Below are 15,986 nucleotides of genomic sequence, written 5' to 3'. Positions count from 1 at the left end.
GCTGTCCGAACGCAGAAGGCAGGAGGTGAAATCATTTATTTAAACCACAACAGAACAAGGTAAGTCATTACCAGGGTATTCCTGCTGAACCAGCACCACAACCAAGAACCACCCCCCACCACCGAAGCCCGCCTCTGCCACTCTCGGCGTACAGAAGAGCGCGCCGGGCTGCGCAGGCCGCCGTCTTCGTCCCTCTCCTGCCGGCTGTCCCCCCCCCGCCCTCCCCAATCAGCTCTTCGCCAACGACTCTGGCGTGTTCGTCCCTGGCCCCCGAAGCCCGCCTCTACCACTCTCGGCGTACAGAAGAGAGCGCCGGGCTCGAACCCGCTCCTGCGCAGGCCGCCGTCTTCGTCCCTCTCCTGCCGACTGCCCCCCCCCCCAATCAGCTCTTCACTGACGACTCTGGCGTGTTCGTCCCTGGCCCCCCGAAGCCCGCCTCTACCACTCTCGGCGTACAGAAGAGAGCGCCCGGGCTCGAACTCGCTCCCACGCTCGGCGTCCCTCGCAGTCTCCCCCAGCCAGCTCTTCGCCGACGACTCCGGCGTGTTCATCACAGCCCCCCCCCCAGACGAGACAGTGTCCGGCCGGCCAGCGGTCAGCAGCTGGACAGGCCCGTCTCCGAGGGGTGCCGGCCCCATCTTCCGCGTGCTCTCCTCGGGCACGTGTCCCGGTCGGCCTGGCGGGCCCGCGCCAGGGGCGGTACCGGTCGGGCCGGTCCCAAACCCGGGAGAATCCGTCCGGAAAGCGGGACCGGGGTCGGCGCCGGTCCCTCGTCTCCACCGCCCTCTCCGGTCCTCCGCTAGGGCTGCCGGTCCTCCCCGGCGCTGCTGGTCCTGCAGGGAGAGGGAGAGGAATGAGTGGACCGGACCGGACCGGACCGGACCGGCGGCTTCACACGACCCATCGGTGTGAGCCAGGAGGTCAGTCGTGTGACAGCCTGGGGGGAAGACCCCGTCTCTGAATCTGGGGGTTCATGTCTGTCTGCTCCTGTGACGCTCCCTGGAGAAGAGAGAGACCCCAGGGTGACTGGTATCCCCATCGATAGTCCCGGCCTTCCAGTCAGACAGCGAGCTGTAAGTATGTCGGCGACAGAGGGGGGGCTGTACCCCAGTGACGGACTGGACCGACCTGATCACCCCCATAACACCTTCCTGAGACAGCGAGCTGTAAATATGTCAGCGACAGAGGGGGCGCTGTACCCCAGTGACGGACTGGACTGACCCGATCACCCCCATAACACCTTCCTGAGACAGCGAGCTGTAAATATGTCAGCGACAGAGGGGGGCTGTACCCCAGTGACGGACCGGACCGACCCGATCACCCCCATAACGCCTTCCAGTCAGACAGCGCGCTGTAAATATGTCGGCGACAGAGGGGGGCTGTACCCCAGTGTTAGACTGGACCGACCCGATCACCCCCATAACGCCTTCCAGTCAGACCGCGAGCTGTAAATATGTCAGTGACAGAGGGGGGCTGTACCCCAGTGACGGACTGGACCGACACGATCACCCCCATAACGCCTTCTGCCTGCTGTATATGTAAGGTGTGGTTTTGCTTCACTGTCCCCTGTGAGGTGACATCTGGGGCTGGATGACTCCAGCTGAGCTGTTCCTCGGTATCCGTCAATCCCGAAGCAGTGGATCAGTATTGCCGTCGGGGACGATGATCTTTTCCGGCCTCTGCCGGCGGCATTGAACCTCTCTTGTACACGGAGGTATGTACCTAGAAATCACACCCGTTGCACCCAAACCCTGAAAATTCAATTTGCTTTCCAGCTGCTCCATCACGGATGTCTGGCGTCACACGGCGTGCCGATCGGGACAGCACAGCGGAGATCGGCTTTGCTCTGTCTTTGCTGCGAAGAGGCACCCAGAAACCAAATTCGTTCCGGAAGGTTTCGCCGTCAAATTGAGATTTCACACGTCTGGATCGGTCTGGGTTTTAGAGCCCGTTAAATTAGCTCTGCGCCACTCGTAAGCTACAAAGATTCAGGAGGTCAATTTCTTTGAACAGACACGCCTACTGAATTGAAAGGAAATTAATTTATACTCCTAATTATAAATTGCTCATGAACAATTTCTAATTGCTGTGGAGCAGCTTTTGCCAGGACCTCGGTTTTCTAGTTTCACCTAAAGCTCAAGACACCAGAAGAACCACTTGCTCGCCTCTTCATTCTATTTCAATGAGTCAGTGGCACAGCCCGGACGTGAACCCAGAACCACCCAGTTACCACCCAGACTCTGCATTTAAAGGAACACAGACTCGTAACCGGAAAGGCGACGAAGGGACTTCCTACAACCCAACACAAACCTCAAAAGCCAACAAGAAGAAAGTACAGGGGCGCGCGTTTAACACCCAGGACAGGGGGCTCTTCCGTACACAGAGGGGGGTGGGGGTGGGGAACAATTTGCCCAGCCCTGTGGTTGAAGCCGATACCCTGGCTTCTCTCCAGACACAGCTGGGTGAGCTCCTCCAGTCAGGACAGGAGGCTCTTCTGTACACAGAGGGGGGTGGGGGTGTGGAACAGGCTGCCCAGCCCTGTGGTTGAAGCCGATACCCCGGCTTCTCTCCAGACACAGCTGGGTGAGCTCCTCCAGTCAGGACAGGAGGCTCTTCTGTACACAGAGGGGGGTGGGGGTGGGGAACAAGCTGCCCAGCCCTGTGGTTGAAGCTGATACCCTGGCCTCTGTCCAGACACAGCTGGGTGAGCTCCTCCAGTCAGGACAGGGGGGCTCTTCTGTACACAGAGGGGGGCGGGGGTGGGGAACAAGCTGTGCCTAGAGATGAAGCCAGGATATCGGCTTCAACGCAAGTACGTTGCCAAAGCAAAGACGAACTCTCGCTCACCCGGGCCTGCCCTCCAGATCTCCGCCGGGCCCCTCCTCCGTGTCCAGGTACACCTCCTCCTCCTCCTCCTCCTCCTCCTCCTCCTCGCCCCTCTCCCGCCGCAGGCTGACGGAGATGACGAGCGCCTGCAGCGCGCCGTAGGCCAGGGCGAAGTGGGGCAGGTAGGCCTGCAGCAGCCCCAGCAGCAGCGTCAGGCCCGCGGCGGCGGCCAGGAAGAGCGCCATGCCGTGGGCCCAGAGCCGCGGGGCGCCGGCGGGCACGCCCAGCATGTCCAGCGCCGCCCGCGCCGGGGGCCCCGCGGCCCGCAGCAGGGCCGCCAGGGCCAGGTCGGAGAGGTGGCGCAGGAGGTTGGGGCAGATCTCGTAGTGCTCGGGCCGCAGAGCCCGCCGCCAGGAGCGCCACAGGCCCCGGAGCTGGGGAGCCCCGGGCGCCCCCACCCTCGCCACCTCCTCCTCCTCCTCAGGGTTCCCCGCCTCCTGCCGGGGCCGGAGCCAGGAGGCGGGAGAGAGCGCCGCTCTCCACCTCCGCCACCAGGGGGCGCCCTCACACTCCACCTCCTCCTCCTCCTCCTCCTCCTCTTCCTCTTCTTCCCCGGTCGCCCCCAGCTCGTCGACCCCCCCTTCCGCCCCCGCGACCTTTACCCTCCGCCAGCCCCAACCCCATCCTCCCCAGCCCCCTCCCGCCCTCTTCACCTGCGCCTCACACTTCATCCCCTCCTCCTCCTCCTCCTCTTCCTCCTTCGCCCCCCAGGGCCGGTAGGAGAACACAGGACTCACCCACCCCCAGCCTCGGCCCCACACCGCCATCTCTACCCCCCCCCAACAGTGGTCCCCAACTCCCCTCGGTCGGGGGGCGCTGTCTCTTTAAACCCCCCAAGCCGGGGCTTCGGCCTGGCCCAATTAAGCAATTAGCAAGTCCAATTAAGCAATAAAGGGCTCGAACAGAATCCCTCCGTCAGCAGGGGGTGAACTATTTACCAGGCCTGGGAAACAGTCTGTTCGCACAGTGCGCCCCACCCGGTTTTGGGGTTTAACCCCACAACGAAAGGTACTAAGAAAGAAAAACTCTCTAAAAAAAAAGTGCCACACAAAGTGTGTGTGTGTGTGTGTTCAGGTTTTCCCCTCAAAAAGGAGCCTTCCCTTCCACTAGTGGGGCTCTCGGCAGGGGAAAATGACAGATGGTTCGCGAGGGGGGAAAAATGAATAAAGTCAAAATAAAGTCCGTCTGCAGGCGTCGGCCCCGCGGGCGCATCTCCGGCCCGTCCCGTCAGGTTACAGGTCTCTTAACCCGCGAGGGGGACGGACGGACGTTTTCGGGCACAAGAACTCGGTTCTCCACCGCCTTGGGTCGAAACACACCTCGGTATTGATCCGGACTAGCCCCCCGCCTCTACCCTGTGTTTCGTGAACGACGGAGAAGAGGAGAGGGAGAGGAGGTGGGAGCGCAGGAGAACAAAGATGGCGGCCCGCCCGGTTACCTGCGCGCACGGCCGGCCGCTGGCCCAGGTGGCGGAGAAGTTGACGTCGTGGTGGTTTACGCGACAAGAAAGTTGCGCCCCCTGGACTTTCTGTCGTAAAAAAAAAAACCCCCAAAAAAGTCTGTCGGGGGGTGTCGTTTCGGAGGACGCAAAGCCCGACAGAGAGAACTCAGAAACACGGCAGTTCCGCAGGGGTTAAAAAAATGTGATGTCAAAACCCCCCAAACGACAAAAAGAAACCCGTGCGTTTTGGAGAATAAACTCGCTACAAACTACCGAGGCACGGAACGGACCCGAGTTAGACTCGCTTTGGACAACAACAAAAAACAACAAAACAAAAAACGACAAAAGCCACAAACCTTCAGCTCTCAAATCTTTCGAGTCGTGTTATTTAGTCCCCGGAAATATATATATATTTGTTGTTGTTGTTCCCTCAAAAATAAATTTCGCCCCACAGGAAAAAAAAAACCAACAACAACAACTAAAAAGCGTCCGACTGATGTAAATTCGTGGTTTTGTTTTGATTTTTTTTTAAATATATTGTCCCAGAGAACGAGGTGTGTTCGAACACGGCGGGGCTGGGCTCCAGTTCCTTTGAGAGAGACCAAGCGGCCGCACTGTGAAGGGGGAGTCGTTTCGCCCACCAAAACCGGTCAATAACTCCTGTTGTGTGTGTGTGTCCCCCCGCCGCCGAACCCCTGACCCTCCGCCCGGACCGTGATGACACCCCCGCCTGACCGGCTCAAGCTTCGCCTCGTCCGAAAACTGCTTTTCTTTCTTTCTCCCTCTCTGGGAAGCCTCGGCCCGAGGTTTCGCTTCAAGAGGAGCCCGAGTTCGGGACGACTCCCCGTGGGCCGTCCTGTCCCGGGGAGCCACGCGATACCCCGCGGCCGGGCAGGTGTGTGTGTGTGTCACAGACCGGACTGAATCTCTTCCCCCCTGCCCTCTCAGACGACACAGGCCCTCCTAGGATCGCACAGCACGGCCGTCCCGACAGCTTGGTTCTGTTTAACACAATAGGGGCCGGCGACCACGGAGTTTGATCTTTCAAAGGAACCGAAATGCCCAATCGATTGATCAATCGGCCCCCCACTTCCTCCTCGCTAAACGTGCGCCCCCCCCCGGGGGGTATTTCCGAACCGCCTGCTCACTTGGGCTTGGGCTCGGTTCGACTCCGGCCCGCCCTCACCGCAAACGGGGGGAGGTTTTATTTATTTTATTTTTTTGGTGGGGTAACAACCCGACCCGCTCGGGTCCTGCTAACGCGAAGTATCTCCCGGCTCCAGCGGGGCGGGCGGGCGGGGGTTGTTTCCGCCGTGCCTGTCCTTATTAAGGAATATGGGATAAAAGCGCCGACTCCTCCTTCTCTCCCCCACACACACACACAAACAGCTGCCTGCGCGTCACCTCGCGGAGCACAGAGAGGAGAAAATTCCCCCGACAGCGCGTTTACACCCAGAAACTCGCCACGACTCCCGGGAGTGCGGCCGTGGGTCTGCACCCCACCCCAGCTTGGTCTGTTCTGGCCGGGTGGGTGGTGGGGGTGCTGTGTTGTCTTTTCGGGGAGGTCCAAGGTCTGGTTTTCCTTCTCCACGTCCTCTGATCGAGCTGCCGGCCCTTTATCGATTTCCGTTGTGTTCAATAGTGTAAAACTCCATTTCAACGTCGCAAAGCGGGCCCGCCCTCTCTCTCTCTCTCTCTCTCTCTCTCTCTCCTTCTCTGCCTGCGAAAAGTCCGGTCCAGCTCGGTTCCGAGTCGGGCTGAGCTGCTGGGCTGCGGGTCAGGAGCCACCAGCTCCCCGCTCCTCCCCTTCACGCGTGGGGGGGCCCAGGAAGACCTTCTCCGTGACTCTCCCCCCCCGGTCCCACACCCACACACACTTCCTCGCCGTCTCCCGAATTCCTTTCCACCGAGCCGGCAACACTGGGCTGTCGGGCGCCGAGAAACCCCCTTAGAAACGACTTAATCCGACTTGACAGGGGACCAGTCCCGGGTCCAAAACTCTCCCGATCCCCACAGCGCTCAAAGTCCGGCCAAAGTTCGACCGCGATTCCCAAAAACCCAGAGAAGTTGGACCCTCCTTCCTTAAACAATTAAAGGGTTAATTCCACGACACGGGAGACGAAGCAGACTCCTGCAAGAAAAGAACCAAAAAAATAAATCCTTCTCTTCCCCCTCCAGAGCCGTACCCGAGAGAAACACCGGCTGGTTCTTCGCTACCAATACACTCGCGTTGCGCCCCTGACCGCCTCTATTTAAACCAAGAAAAAAAAAACACCACCACCAACAACAACAACAACGTTTAAAAGGAATTAGATCGAGTCGACCCTCCCCTCCAAAAAAACACCGCCGTTTAACCCAGAGAGCGCAGAAAAAAAAAACAACTTAAAAGTTTTAGTCGGAAGTTCCTCGTTCTCTGGCATGTCTCAAATCCAGGGAGGAGGAGGAGGAGGAGTGTCCCGCAGAAAGCTGTCGCTCGTTATTGTCCCTTTCTGCAGAGGTGGCAGGCGACGGGCCTCTGTAATGTTGGAGGGGGAGAGGGTCTGCTCCCGACCTGCCTCCCGTCTCCCGGTTTTCTCCCCGTTCCCAGTCGCTGCTTGTTGGGAAGTCGTCCAGCTCTCTCTGTGTGCGTCTCTCTCTCTCTCTCACACGCTCACAGCAGGCGAGACTACTGCAGCAGCAGCCAGCCAGCGCCGGGACGGAAGCCGGAAGCAGCCGAGCGGACTACAACTACGGCGGCTCGGAGGGGCCCCGTCACCGGACGCGCGCCTGGCTTGGCGATTGAGCCCGTAGCAATAACAATAACAACAACAACAACAACAATAATAATAAAATTGCTTACACTTATATAGCGCCTTAGAAGATGTCTTTGTTTATTTCTTTGTACACACAACAGGGACAGCCGTGCTGCCCTCTGGCATGGAGACCTGCATCTTTCTGAGCTTGGATGTGAGCGTTTTCCTGGCGGTGGTGAAAGATGGAGATCGCTTAAAAAGCGATCGCCTTTTTTTGTAGCCCTCTGACGAGCGAAAAGGTGTCGCTTCATATTTCAGAAGTGGAAAATCTACTCGCCTCCCCCAGTTTGAGGTTTTACCCTGTAGCGCTAGACTACAGGGGGGGGTCGGACGCTATTCAGTATCTTTGCCAAATAAAAAGTCTGCCTGGTTTATTTGTAGTTTCGCTTACACGAATTTCCCTCTCATCCTTTGGATGAGACGTAAAACCTGACTCTCTGTCCTCATTAACAATCCCAGGGTGTCTCTCGAAAAGAGTAGGGGTGTAACCCCAGTGTCCTGGCCACATTTCCCATCGTCCCTTACCAATCATTTTTTTTTAATTATCCACTTTCACATTCTCTGATCAGCAATTTTACAGCAATCTCATGTCAGCAGTCCTTTTAAATCCAACAGTTCAGCCACTGTCAATACTTATTTAACACCAAGCCCCCAAAAAAATACAATTGCACTTAACTACTTCAAACAGGATATAGATAGAATCAGCATTTTTCAAAAAAAGTCTAAACATTAACTTATACAGATTACTTAATTGCACAAAATGCATAAATATTTATTAATTACACAAACGTACAAAAATACTTGTACTACTTTTGTTCAGATATACTCCAAACAGCTGTCTGATATTTTGGCAAGACCAGGTTTTGTCAAATGAAGATGCATTCATATTGTCTGTAGAAGCTGGGTCATTGAAGTAGTTGCCCATCCTGGACACGTTTGACTGTCGATATTGTAAAAGAAAAAAACCCAGTGCATAAGTTGTCCACATTGAACCTATCATGGCCTCCTAATAACCCCCCTCTCTGAACATCACTCTGCTCTCCTCCCCACTGAGAGCTGGTGTGTGGGGAGAGGACTGGCGCACTATGGCCCCAGGTGGGGGCTGCACACTGGTGGTGGTGGAGGGGATCCCCATTACCTGTAAAGCGCTTTGAGTGGAGTGTCCAGAAAAGCGCTATGTAAGTGTCAGCAATTATTATTATCATCATCAAGAGGCGTTTCTCTTGCTGCGATGGACGTCTCCGCCGTCCTATGGGAGTTGACTTTCCGGTATGGCCTGCTGGGGCTGTGATTGGTCGGCGGGGACCGAGGGGGCGGGATGAGATGTGTGTGCCGGGGGGGGTTTTGGGGGGGGTCACGCGGGACGGGGCCTTACTTTCAGGTGGGAAGAGCTTTTGAGTTTTCTGTCCAGAAAAGCGCTAGGACAAGTGTAAGGATGATTATTTTAACACTTTGCGCACCAACAAGATGGACAAGTGCGCTGCCGAGAGCCGCCCACGGTTGTCGTCTTCACCAAGAGCGTGAGGAATCGTCAGCGCAGGGCCCCGGGAAACAGGATAAGCGACCTTCGTGAAGAGTTGCAAGGCGCTGCCGAGACGCTCCGTAGGGGCCGTGCTCCAGCGTTTCTCTGGCACGCAGAAGCGTTTCGGTCTGTTAATGCCCTTTTTTTTTTTGCTGACTCCAGCTGAAACACACCCTCTCCTTGGAGCAGGCTGCAGCGCATTCCAGCTGTCCCACAGGATCTATCTTTAGCCTCCCGCCCCAGCTGGGCGGACTGGTACCGCCGCCCTCTCCCCCCTGTGTGGGTGTGTATGGGCGGAGGGTAACACCGCCACCTAGTGGCGGAACCGACGAAGCACAGGCGCTCAACACGAACAGAAACGGAAGATTCGTCTTCATCATCGAGCAGAACCGCGCTCGGGCCCTGCAGATGAACCGCTGTAACGATCGATCCCCACAGCTCCCAGCAGACCTTTTAATGTCCGCTCGCCCTTCACAAATCGGTCCGCAACCGAGAACGAAACCCACCCGAGACCAGGAGGGGGGTCCAGTCTTAACAGGACGGAAGCGTTTGTCAAGTTTCAGGACATGTACAGAATGGGACACTCCCCCTCCTCTGTTAAAGAGCAGTCCCACCTTGGAGAGGCGCAGTGATCGTTCTGTGCCAGTGACCCCCCCCCCAGCTGGGAGACGCACAGCAATCATTCTGCACCAGTAAGGCCCACAGCAAGCATTCTGCACCAGTAAGGCCCACCTGAGAGACGCACAGCAAGCATTCTGCACCAGTAAGGCCCACCTGAGAGACGCACAGCAAGCATTCTGCACCAGTAAGGCCCACCTGAGAGACGCACAGCAAGCATTCTGCACCAGTAAGGCCCACCTGAGAGACGCACAGCAATCATTCTGCACCAGTAAGGCCCACCTGAGAGACGCACAGCAATCATTCTGCACCAGTGGCCCCACCTGAGAGACGCACAGCAATCATCCTGCACCAGTAAGGCCCACAGCAATCATTCTGCACCAGTAAGGCCCACCTGAGAGACGCACAGCAATTATTCTGCACCAGTAAGGCCCACCTGAGACGCACAGCAAGCGTTCTGCACCAGCAAGGCCCACCTGAGAGACGCACAGCAAGCGTTCTGCACCAGCAAGGCCCACCTGAGAGACGCACAGCAAGCGTTCTGCACCAGCAAGGCCCACCTGAGAGACGCACAGCAAGCGTTCTGCACCAGCAAGGCCCACCTGAGAGACGCACAGCAAGAGTTCTGCACCAGCAAGGCCCACAGCAAGCGTTCTGCACCAGTAAGGCCCACCTGAGAGACACACAGCAATCATTCTGCACCAGTAAGGCCCACCTGAGAGACACACAGCAATCATTCTGCACCAGTAAGGCCCACCTGAGAGACGCACAGCAAGAGTTCTGCACCAGTAAGGCCCACAGCAAGCGTTCTGCACCAGTAAGGCCCACCTGAGAGGCCCACAGCAATCATTCTGCACCAGTAAGGCCCACCTGAGAGACACACAGCAATCGTTCTGCACCAGTAAGGCCCACCTGAGAGACGCACAGCAATCATTCTGCACCAGTAACCCCACCTGGGAGACACACAGCAATCGTTCTGCACCAGTAAGGCCCACCTGAGAGACGCACAGCAATCGTTCTGCACCAGTAAGGCCCACCTGAGAGACGCACAGCAATCGTTCTGCACCAGTAAGGCCCACCTGAGAGACGCACAGCAATCGTTCTGCACCAGTAAGGTCCACCTGAGAGACGCACAGCAAGCGTTCAGCACCAGTGGCCCCACTGCACAGCCGACCAGGAAAGAGAACCCACTCGGTTACCGACAGAACCGAAACTACCCACACCATCCCACCCCAGGAATCAAGCAGGACTCAAAAGAGACCGTTTCCAAACGTTTAATTACAAAAATAAAGAAAAGGAGCAGACGGAATGGACAGCATCCACAAAGCTCAAGCGCTCGTCCAGTCCCTGGACTTCCTGCTTCTCCCCCGACGTCTTCACTCCCTGCAGAAACAAGGGGACAGAGTTAGAAGGGCACCCCTCCTCCAACAGGAGATGGTAGAGTCCACCGCAAAACACCGAGGTCCAGGAAAGGGGCACCTGGACCGAACCACTGCTTAAAAACTGTGGGGGGGGGGGCACAGGTTACCCTGAACATGCCATCAAAATAAGCTAGTTCCTGTTCTAGGTCTGGACAAACGGAAGCTTGAACTGCTTGTCTGGGCACTCAATAGTGGAAAAAGAGGCACGAAAATCTAGCACTGGGTACGCACAAGACCCAGTAATCTAGACGGACGCAACTACTTCCTGCCAGATTAAAAGGGTCCCCTCCCCCCTCCCACCCAGCAGAGGGCGCTGTGGCGCACACAGCGAAGAGGGTCTCAGTGCGCTGCGGGTTTATCATCACGACAGAAGTCAGTGAACCGAATTAAAGCACTCATCACCGACGCCTCCGGGGCAAGAAACTGTCGCGCGGCGGCCGCCATTTTGGCTCAGGGCTCCACCGCCGCACTCCCGGCCAAAGATGCGCGTCCCACCCACCCTGGAGCCAAGATGGAGTCCGGCGCCTGGCTCGCCTCACCAGGCGCAGCTCGGGAAGCTGCAGATACAGCTGCAGTGCAGGATGGGTAATTCATCGCCCCAGTTAAGGTGTGGACGAACCATCCGAGCACCACTGCTGTCCAGGTCAAGATACAGGCCTGGGGTGGTCAAGTTCCCTAAAACTGGAGTTTCTATCCACGCAGAAGAGAGGAAAATGAATTACCTCAACAGGGAACATCCCAGTCTTGTTCACCCACAAAAGTCCTAGTCTTCCTCAGCAGGGCTCCTCCACACCTAGGAGACGAGACAAGCGGACACATCAGATGGAGAGATGATCTACACACGAATAATAATTCCCCACACTTGTATAGCGTCTTTCTAGACCACTCCACTCAAGAGGTCTTCACAGGTAAAAGCTGTGATGAGTGGGTCAGCGCACAGGGTATTCAGTGTGATTTCTCAGTTGTATAGCGCCTTGACAGACGCTCCACTCAGAGCTCTTCCCGGGTCAGGGGGATCCCCTCCAGCCCCCCCAGTGTGCAGCCCCCATCTGGGTGATGCTCCAGTCCGCTCAGCACACAGCAGCTCTCAGTGGGGAGGAGAGCAGAGGGATGGAGCCAGTTCAGAGAGGGGGGGTGATTAGGAGGCCATGATGGGTCAAGACCAGGGGGGGGGTCTACTTGGCTACGCACCCCACAGAAGCTCGGGGGCGCCCCACACCAGGGCCGGGGACCCCAGACTCACCTGCAAACGGGTCGGTCCCCCTCCTCGTCCGCGATCTGGGCTCCCCCCCCATCACCTCGGGGGGTCAGACTTCGAGCCCCACCTGTGAACCCGAGACAGAGAGAGTAAGTGAGTGCATGAAAAGCCAGTTCAGACACCGAAGGGGAAAAAAAAAAAAAAAAGACAAATCGAACCCGTGCCTACAGGTCTCCGTAGCGGGGAGCGCGCTCAGTGCACTGTGAAAGAGCTTCATGAGGTCATCAGAGACTCTAGTCTGCTGGCTCATCATCGCGCACGCCCCCCCCCCCCGCCCGGCCTGGGGGGCTGGGAAAGGTCGATTCCGTCACGGACAACAGGAGACCAGAGATCGCTCAGCCCTCCTGGTGGAAGTGAACTGCTCCCGGGCTGGGCAGCTTGTTCCCCACCCCCACCCCCCTCTGTGTACAGAAGAGCCTCCTGTCCTGACTGGAGGAGCTCACCCAGCTGTGTCTGGAGAGAAGCCGGGGTATCGGCTTCAACCACAGGGCTGGGCAGCTTGTTCCCCACCCCCACCCCCCTCTGTGTACAGAAAAGCCCCCCGTCCTGACTGGAGGAGCTCACCCAGCTGCGTCTGGAGAGAAGCCAGGGTATCGGCTTCAACCACAGGGCTGGGCAGCTTGTTCCCCACCCCCACCCCCCTCTGTGTACAGCAGAGCCTCCTGTCCTGACTGGAGGAGCTCACCCAGCTGTGTCTGGAGAGAAGCCAGGGTATCAGCTTCAACCACAGGGCTGGGCAGCTTGTTCCCCACCCCCACCCCCCTCTGTGTACAGAAAAGCCCCCCGTCCTGACTGGAGGAGCTCACCCAGCTGCGTCTGGAGAGAAGCCAGGGTATCGGCTTCAACCACAGGGCTGGGCAGCTTGTTCCCCACCCCCACCCCCCTCTGTGTACAGCAGAGCCTCCTGTCCTGACTGGAGGAGCTCACCCAGCTGTGTCTGGAGAGAAGCCAGGGTATCAGCTTCAACCACAGGGCTGGGCAGCTTGTTCCCCACCCCCACCCCCCTCTGTGTACAGAAGAGCCTCCTGTCCTGACTGGAGGAGCTCACCCAGCTGTGTCTGGAGAGAAGCCGGGGTATCGGCTTCAACCACAGGGCTGGGCAGCTTGTTCCCCACCCCCACCCCCCTCTGTGTACAGAAAAGCCCCCCGTCCTGACTGGAGGAGCTCACCCAGCTGCGTCTGGAGAGAAGCCAGGGTATCGGCTTCAACCACAGGGCTGGGCAGCTTGTTCCCCACCCCCACCCCCCTCTGTGTACAGCAGAGCCTCCTGTCCTGACTGGAGGAGCTCACCCAGCTGTGTCTGGAGAGAAGCCAGGGTATCAGCTTCAACCACAGGGCTGGGCAGCTTGTTCCCCACCCCCACCCCCCTCTGTGTACAGAAAAGCCCCCCGTCCTGACTGGAGGAGCTCACCCAGCTGCGTCTGGAGAGAAGCCAGGGTATCGGCTTCAACCACAGGGCTGGGCAGCTTGTTCCCCACCCCCACCCCCCTCTGTGTACAGCAGAGCCTCCTGTCCTGACTGGAGGAGCTCACCCAGCTGTGTCTGGAGAGAAGCCAGGGTATCAGCTTCAACCACAGGGCTGGGCAGCTTGTTCCCCACCCCCACCCCCCTCTGTGTACAGCAGAGCCTCCTGTCCTGACTGGAGGAGCTCACCCAGCTGTGTCTGGAGAGAAGCCGGGGTATCGGCTTCAGCCACACGGACTGGGCAGCTTGTTCCCCACCCCTACCACTGTCGGTGTAAGGATGCACCTCCTACCCCCACCACCCCAATTTCAAATGCACTTCAAAGGCTCACCTTGAGGTCCAACCGGCCAGGCGCCCAGCACCCGGTCAAACGCTACATCACCCCCTGGAAGGAAGGAAGGAAGAAGGGTCAGTGCCTGGACACCACCACACCGGTGCCCCCACGTCCACCCCGCCTGCCCCACAGGCACACACTCCAGAGCCAGTTCTCCCAGACCCCAACCCGTTAACTTGCTGGTCTGTGGGATGAAGCCCACCCGACCGCAGGGAGAACATGCAGACTCCACACAGACAGCACTACAGCAGTAGCCCCACCCCCCCTGCAAACCGATTTTGGGGGTGCAGCAACACCCCCCTTAAGACGCCAACCCAACAGTCTCGGCGGTCCCACAGCTCCGCTTTCGCGACTCCAAACCGGCCGGAAAACGGGACCGAGGAAGCTCTTCCAACGACCCGGAAGAGACCAACGCAGCCGGAAGAGAAACCCGCAGCGTCACGTACCTGAAGTCTCCTCCTCCCGCCTCTCTGCGTGTGGACCGGGATCTCCACCGCCACCCCCCACGCCGGCCGGGACGGCTCGTCTCCCGAACCCTGGGAACGCGCGCACGCATTAATAAACGCCCCACCCAACACGCGTGAAAGCGAGCGAGATTCCCCACTCTCCCCCCCCCCACACACACACACACAGACGCACATGGTCTCCGTGGCGGGGAGCGCGCTCAGTGCACTGTGAAAGAGCTTCATGACGTCATCAGAGACTCTAGTCTGCTGGCTCATCATCGCGCGCGCCCCCCCCGCCAGGCGCGTCCCCGCGGACGAGGCCGCGCGCTCCCGAATTACATCCAACTTCTGGCGTCTTATTTTGTCCAAAAACCACATTATCAAGGCCCAGCTGCTACAAATGACAACAAGTCATTTCAGAAGAACACAGGCCGGTCCGGTCACCCTGCCCGGTTCCGATGCAAGGTCCAACGCACATGTAAAACATTCCTCAAGTTGAGACGTGGACTGCAGCCTAAGCGGTATTTCTGAACACCTAACACCCCTCAGACTGCTAATGCTAATGCTAATGCTAATAATAATAATAATAATAATAATATCACGTTAAGACCCCAGGACAGCCGCCTCACCTCCGCCATGCCTGCAGGACCAGCGACGAGAAGGAAGCGAGACTCACGTGCCGCCCGTCTTATACACGCGCACGGGGGGGGAGGCGGGGTCCTCCGCGCCGTCTTTGGCGGCCGACGCGCTGCCTGACTCAAAAACAAAGCCGGCCACAAGCGCCGCCCTGTGGGCACCTGGCGCGACTGAACATCACCATCAAACGACACGAGCAAAGGAGACGCCGTCTGAAAAACAGAAGGACGAACAAAAACAAAAAAAACAGAAAGTCGCTGGAGATAATTACAAATCTTTTCGCCTTGGTGTTTTTTTTTAAATTAAAAATGGAGTTTAAGTAGACGTGCATTTCCATCTCCTTCGCCTTAAAAAAAAAAGGTGACGGCTTCTGCTGAAAACAACTCAAATTTCATTCGCGGTTACAAGCTGGGGACAATCTATTCACCAATAAAGACTAATTAGTGGACGTTTCTTGTTTTATTCATTCTTGGGGTGGTCCTGTGCACCAGGACAGTGGGAGGCAGATTATAAATCGGGTCCATGTGAACGGAAGATCAATGAAGATCAGGAAGAATCGATCACCTGTTGGTTTTTAACTGATCGGAAGTTTAATAGCACTGTGCATTTTGTGACTGGAAATCAAACACCATTTATAAACGTTATTTGTTTTTCTGCTGGGTCATAAATGAACGGTACTCAGTTTCACCAATGTGTAACATTGCATAGTTAATGAACTCTGGACAGTATTCATCCCCCTGTCTTTGACATCAGGAGTATTGATCAGAGCACAATCATCCATATCTGGCAAAATCACAAAACCTTTAGATGTGGAAATTCCCCACCAGACATTTCTGGAGACCTCTTGAAGCCCTGCTTTAAAGACCCCTGGAGACTCTGCAGACACACACACACTGACCCCTCCAGGACCAGGACTGGACAGCCCTGCTTTAAAGACCCCTGGAGACTCTGCAGACACACACACACTGACCCCTCCAGGACCAGGACTGGACAGCCCTGCTTTAAAGACCCCTGGAGACTCTGCAGACACACACACACTGACCCCTCCAGGACCAGGACTGGACAGCCCTGCTTTAAAGACCCCTGGAGACTCTGCAGACACACACACACACTGACCCCTCCAGGACCAGGACTGGACAGCCCTGCTTTAAAGACCCCTGGAGACTCT

The 15,986-nt window shown here is 57.3% G+C and overlaps 2 protein-coding genes and 1 long non-coding RNA gene across 4 annotated transcripts in view; all 3 read right to left on the bottom strand.

Moving 5' to 3' along the window:
* Positions 1 to 15,986, bottom strand: part of LOC148662506 (uncharacterized) — a 107,618-nt gene that overhangs the window by 23,106 nt on the left and 68,526 nt on the right. The window lies entirely within an intron of this gene.
* c5h6orf47 (chromosome 5 C6orf47 homolog) lies at positions 19 to 7,033 on the bottom strand. The gene is made up of 2 exons (XM_088632118.1): positions 2,848 to 7,033; positions 19 to 833 (listed from the first exon to the last, which is right to left on the bottom strand). Exons 1-2 carry the CDS (start codon positions 3,651 to 3,653, stop codon positions 800 to 802), a joined length of 840 nt encoding a protein of 279 aa, XP_088488244.1. The 5' UTR covers positions 3,654 to 7,033; the 3' UTR covers positions 19 to 799.
* LOC148662512 (uncharacterized) lies at positions 10,518 to 14,916 on the bottom strand. Of its 2 annotated transcripts, none has more exons than XR_015936800.1 (6): positions 14,812 to 14,916; positions 14,183 to 14,272; positions 13,734 to 13,787; positions 11,924 to 12,005; positions 11,403 to 11,473; positions 10,518 to 10,642 (listed from the first exon to the last, which is right to left on the bottom strand). It is a non-coding gene; the product is annotated as an uncharacterized LOC148662512 (long non-coding RNA). The 2 variants fall into 2 exon arrangements; XR_015936801.1 differs by lacking the exon at positions 14,812 to 14,916 and adding an exon at positions 14,376 to 14,783.

This window comes from Lepisosteus platostomus, chromosome 5 (genome assembly GCF_059453375.1).
Source record: "Lepisosteus platostomus isolate fLepPlt1 chromosome 5, fLepPlt1.hap1, whole genome shotgun sequence".
NCBI classification, from domain to species: domain Eukaryota; kingdom Metazoa; phylum Chordata; class Actinopteri; order Semionotiformes; family Lepisosteidae; genus Lepisosteus; species Lepisosteus platostomus.
Note: the sequence above shows the minus strand (reverse complement) of the source record. Positions and strands in the feature narration are given on the sequence as shown.

Bases quoted from the DNA above. Each gene is read 5' to 3' on its own strand.
- c5h6orf47 (XM_088632118.1), bottom strand. From the start codon at position 3,653: ATGGCGGTGTGGGGCCGAGGCTGGGGGTGGGTGAGTCCTGTGTTCTCC. The intron at 834-2,847 runs GTGAGCGAGAGT...CTCTCCCTGCAG, and splicing joins GATCTGGAGGGCAGGCCCGG to GACCAGCAGCGCCGGGGAGG.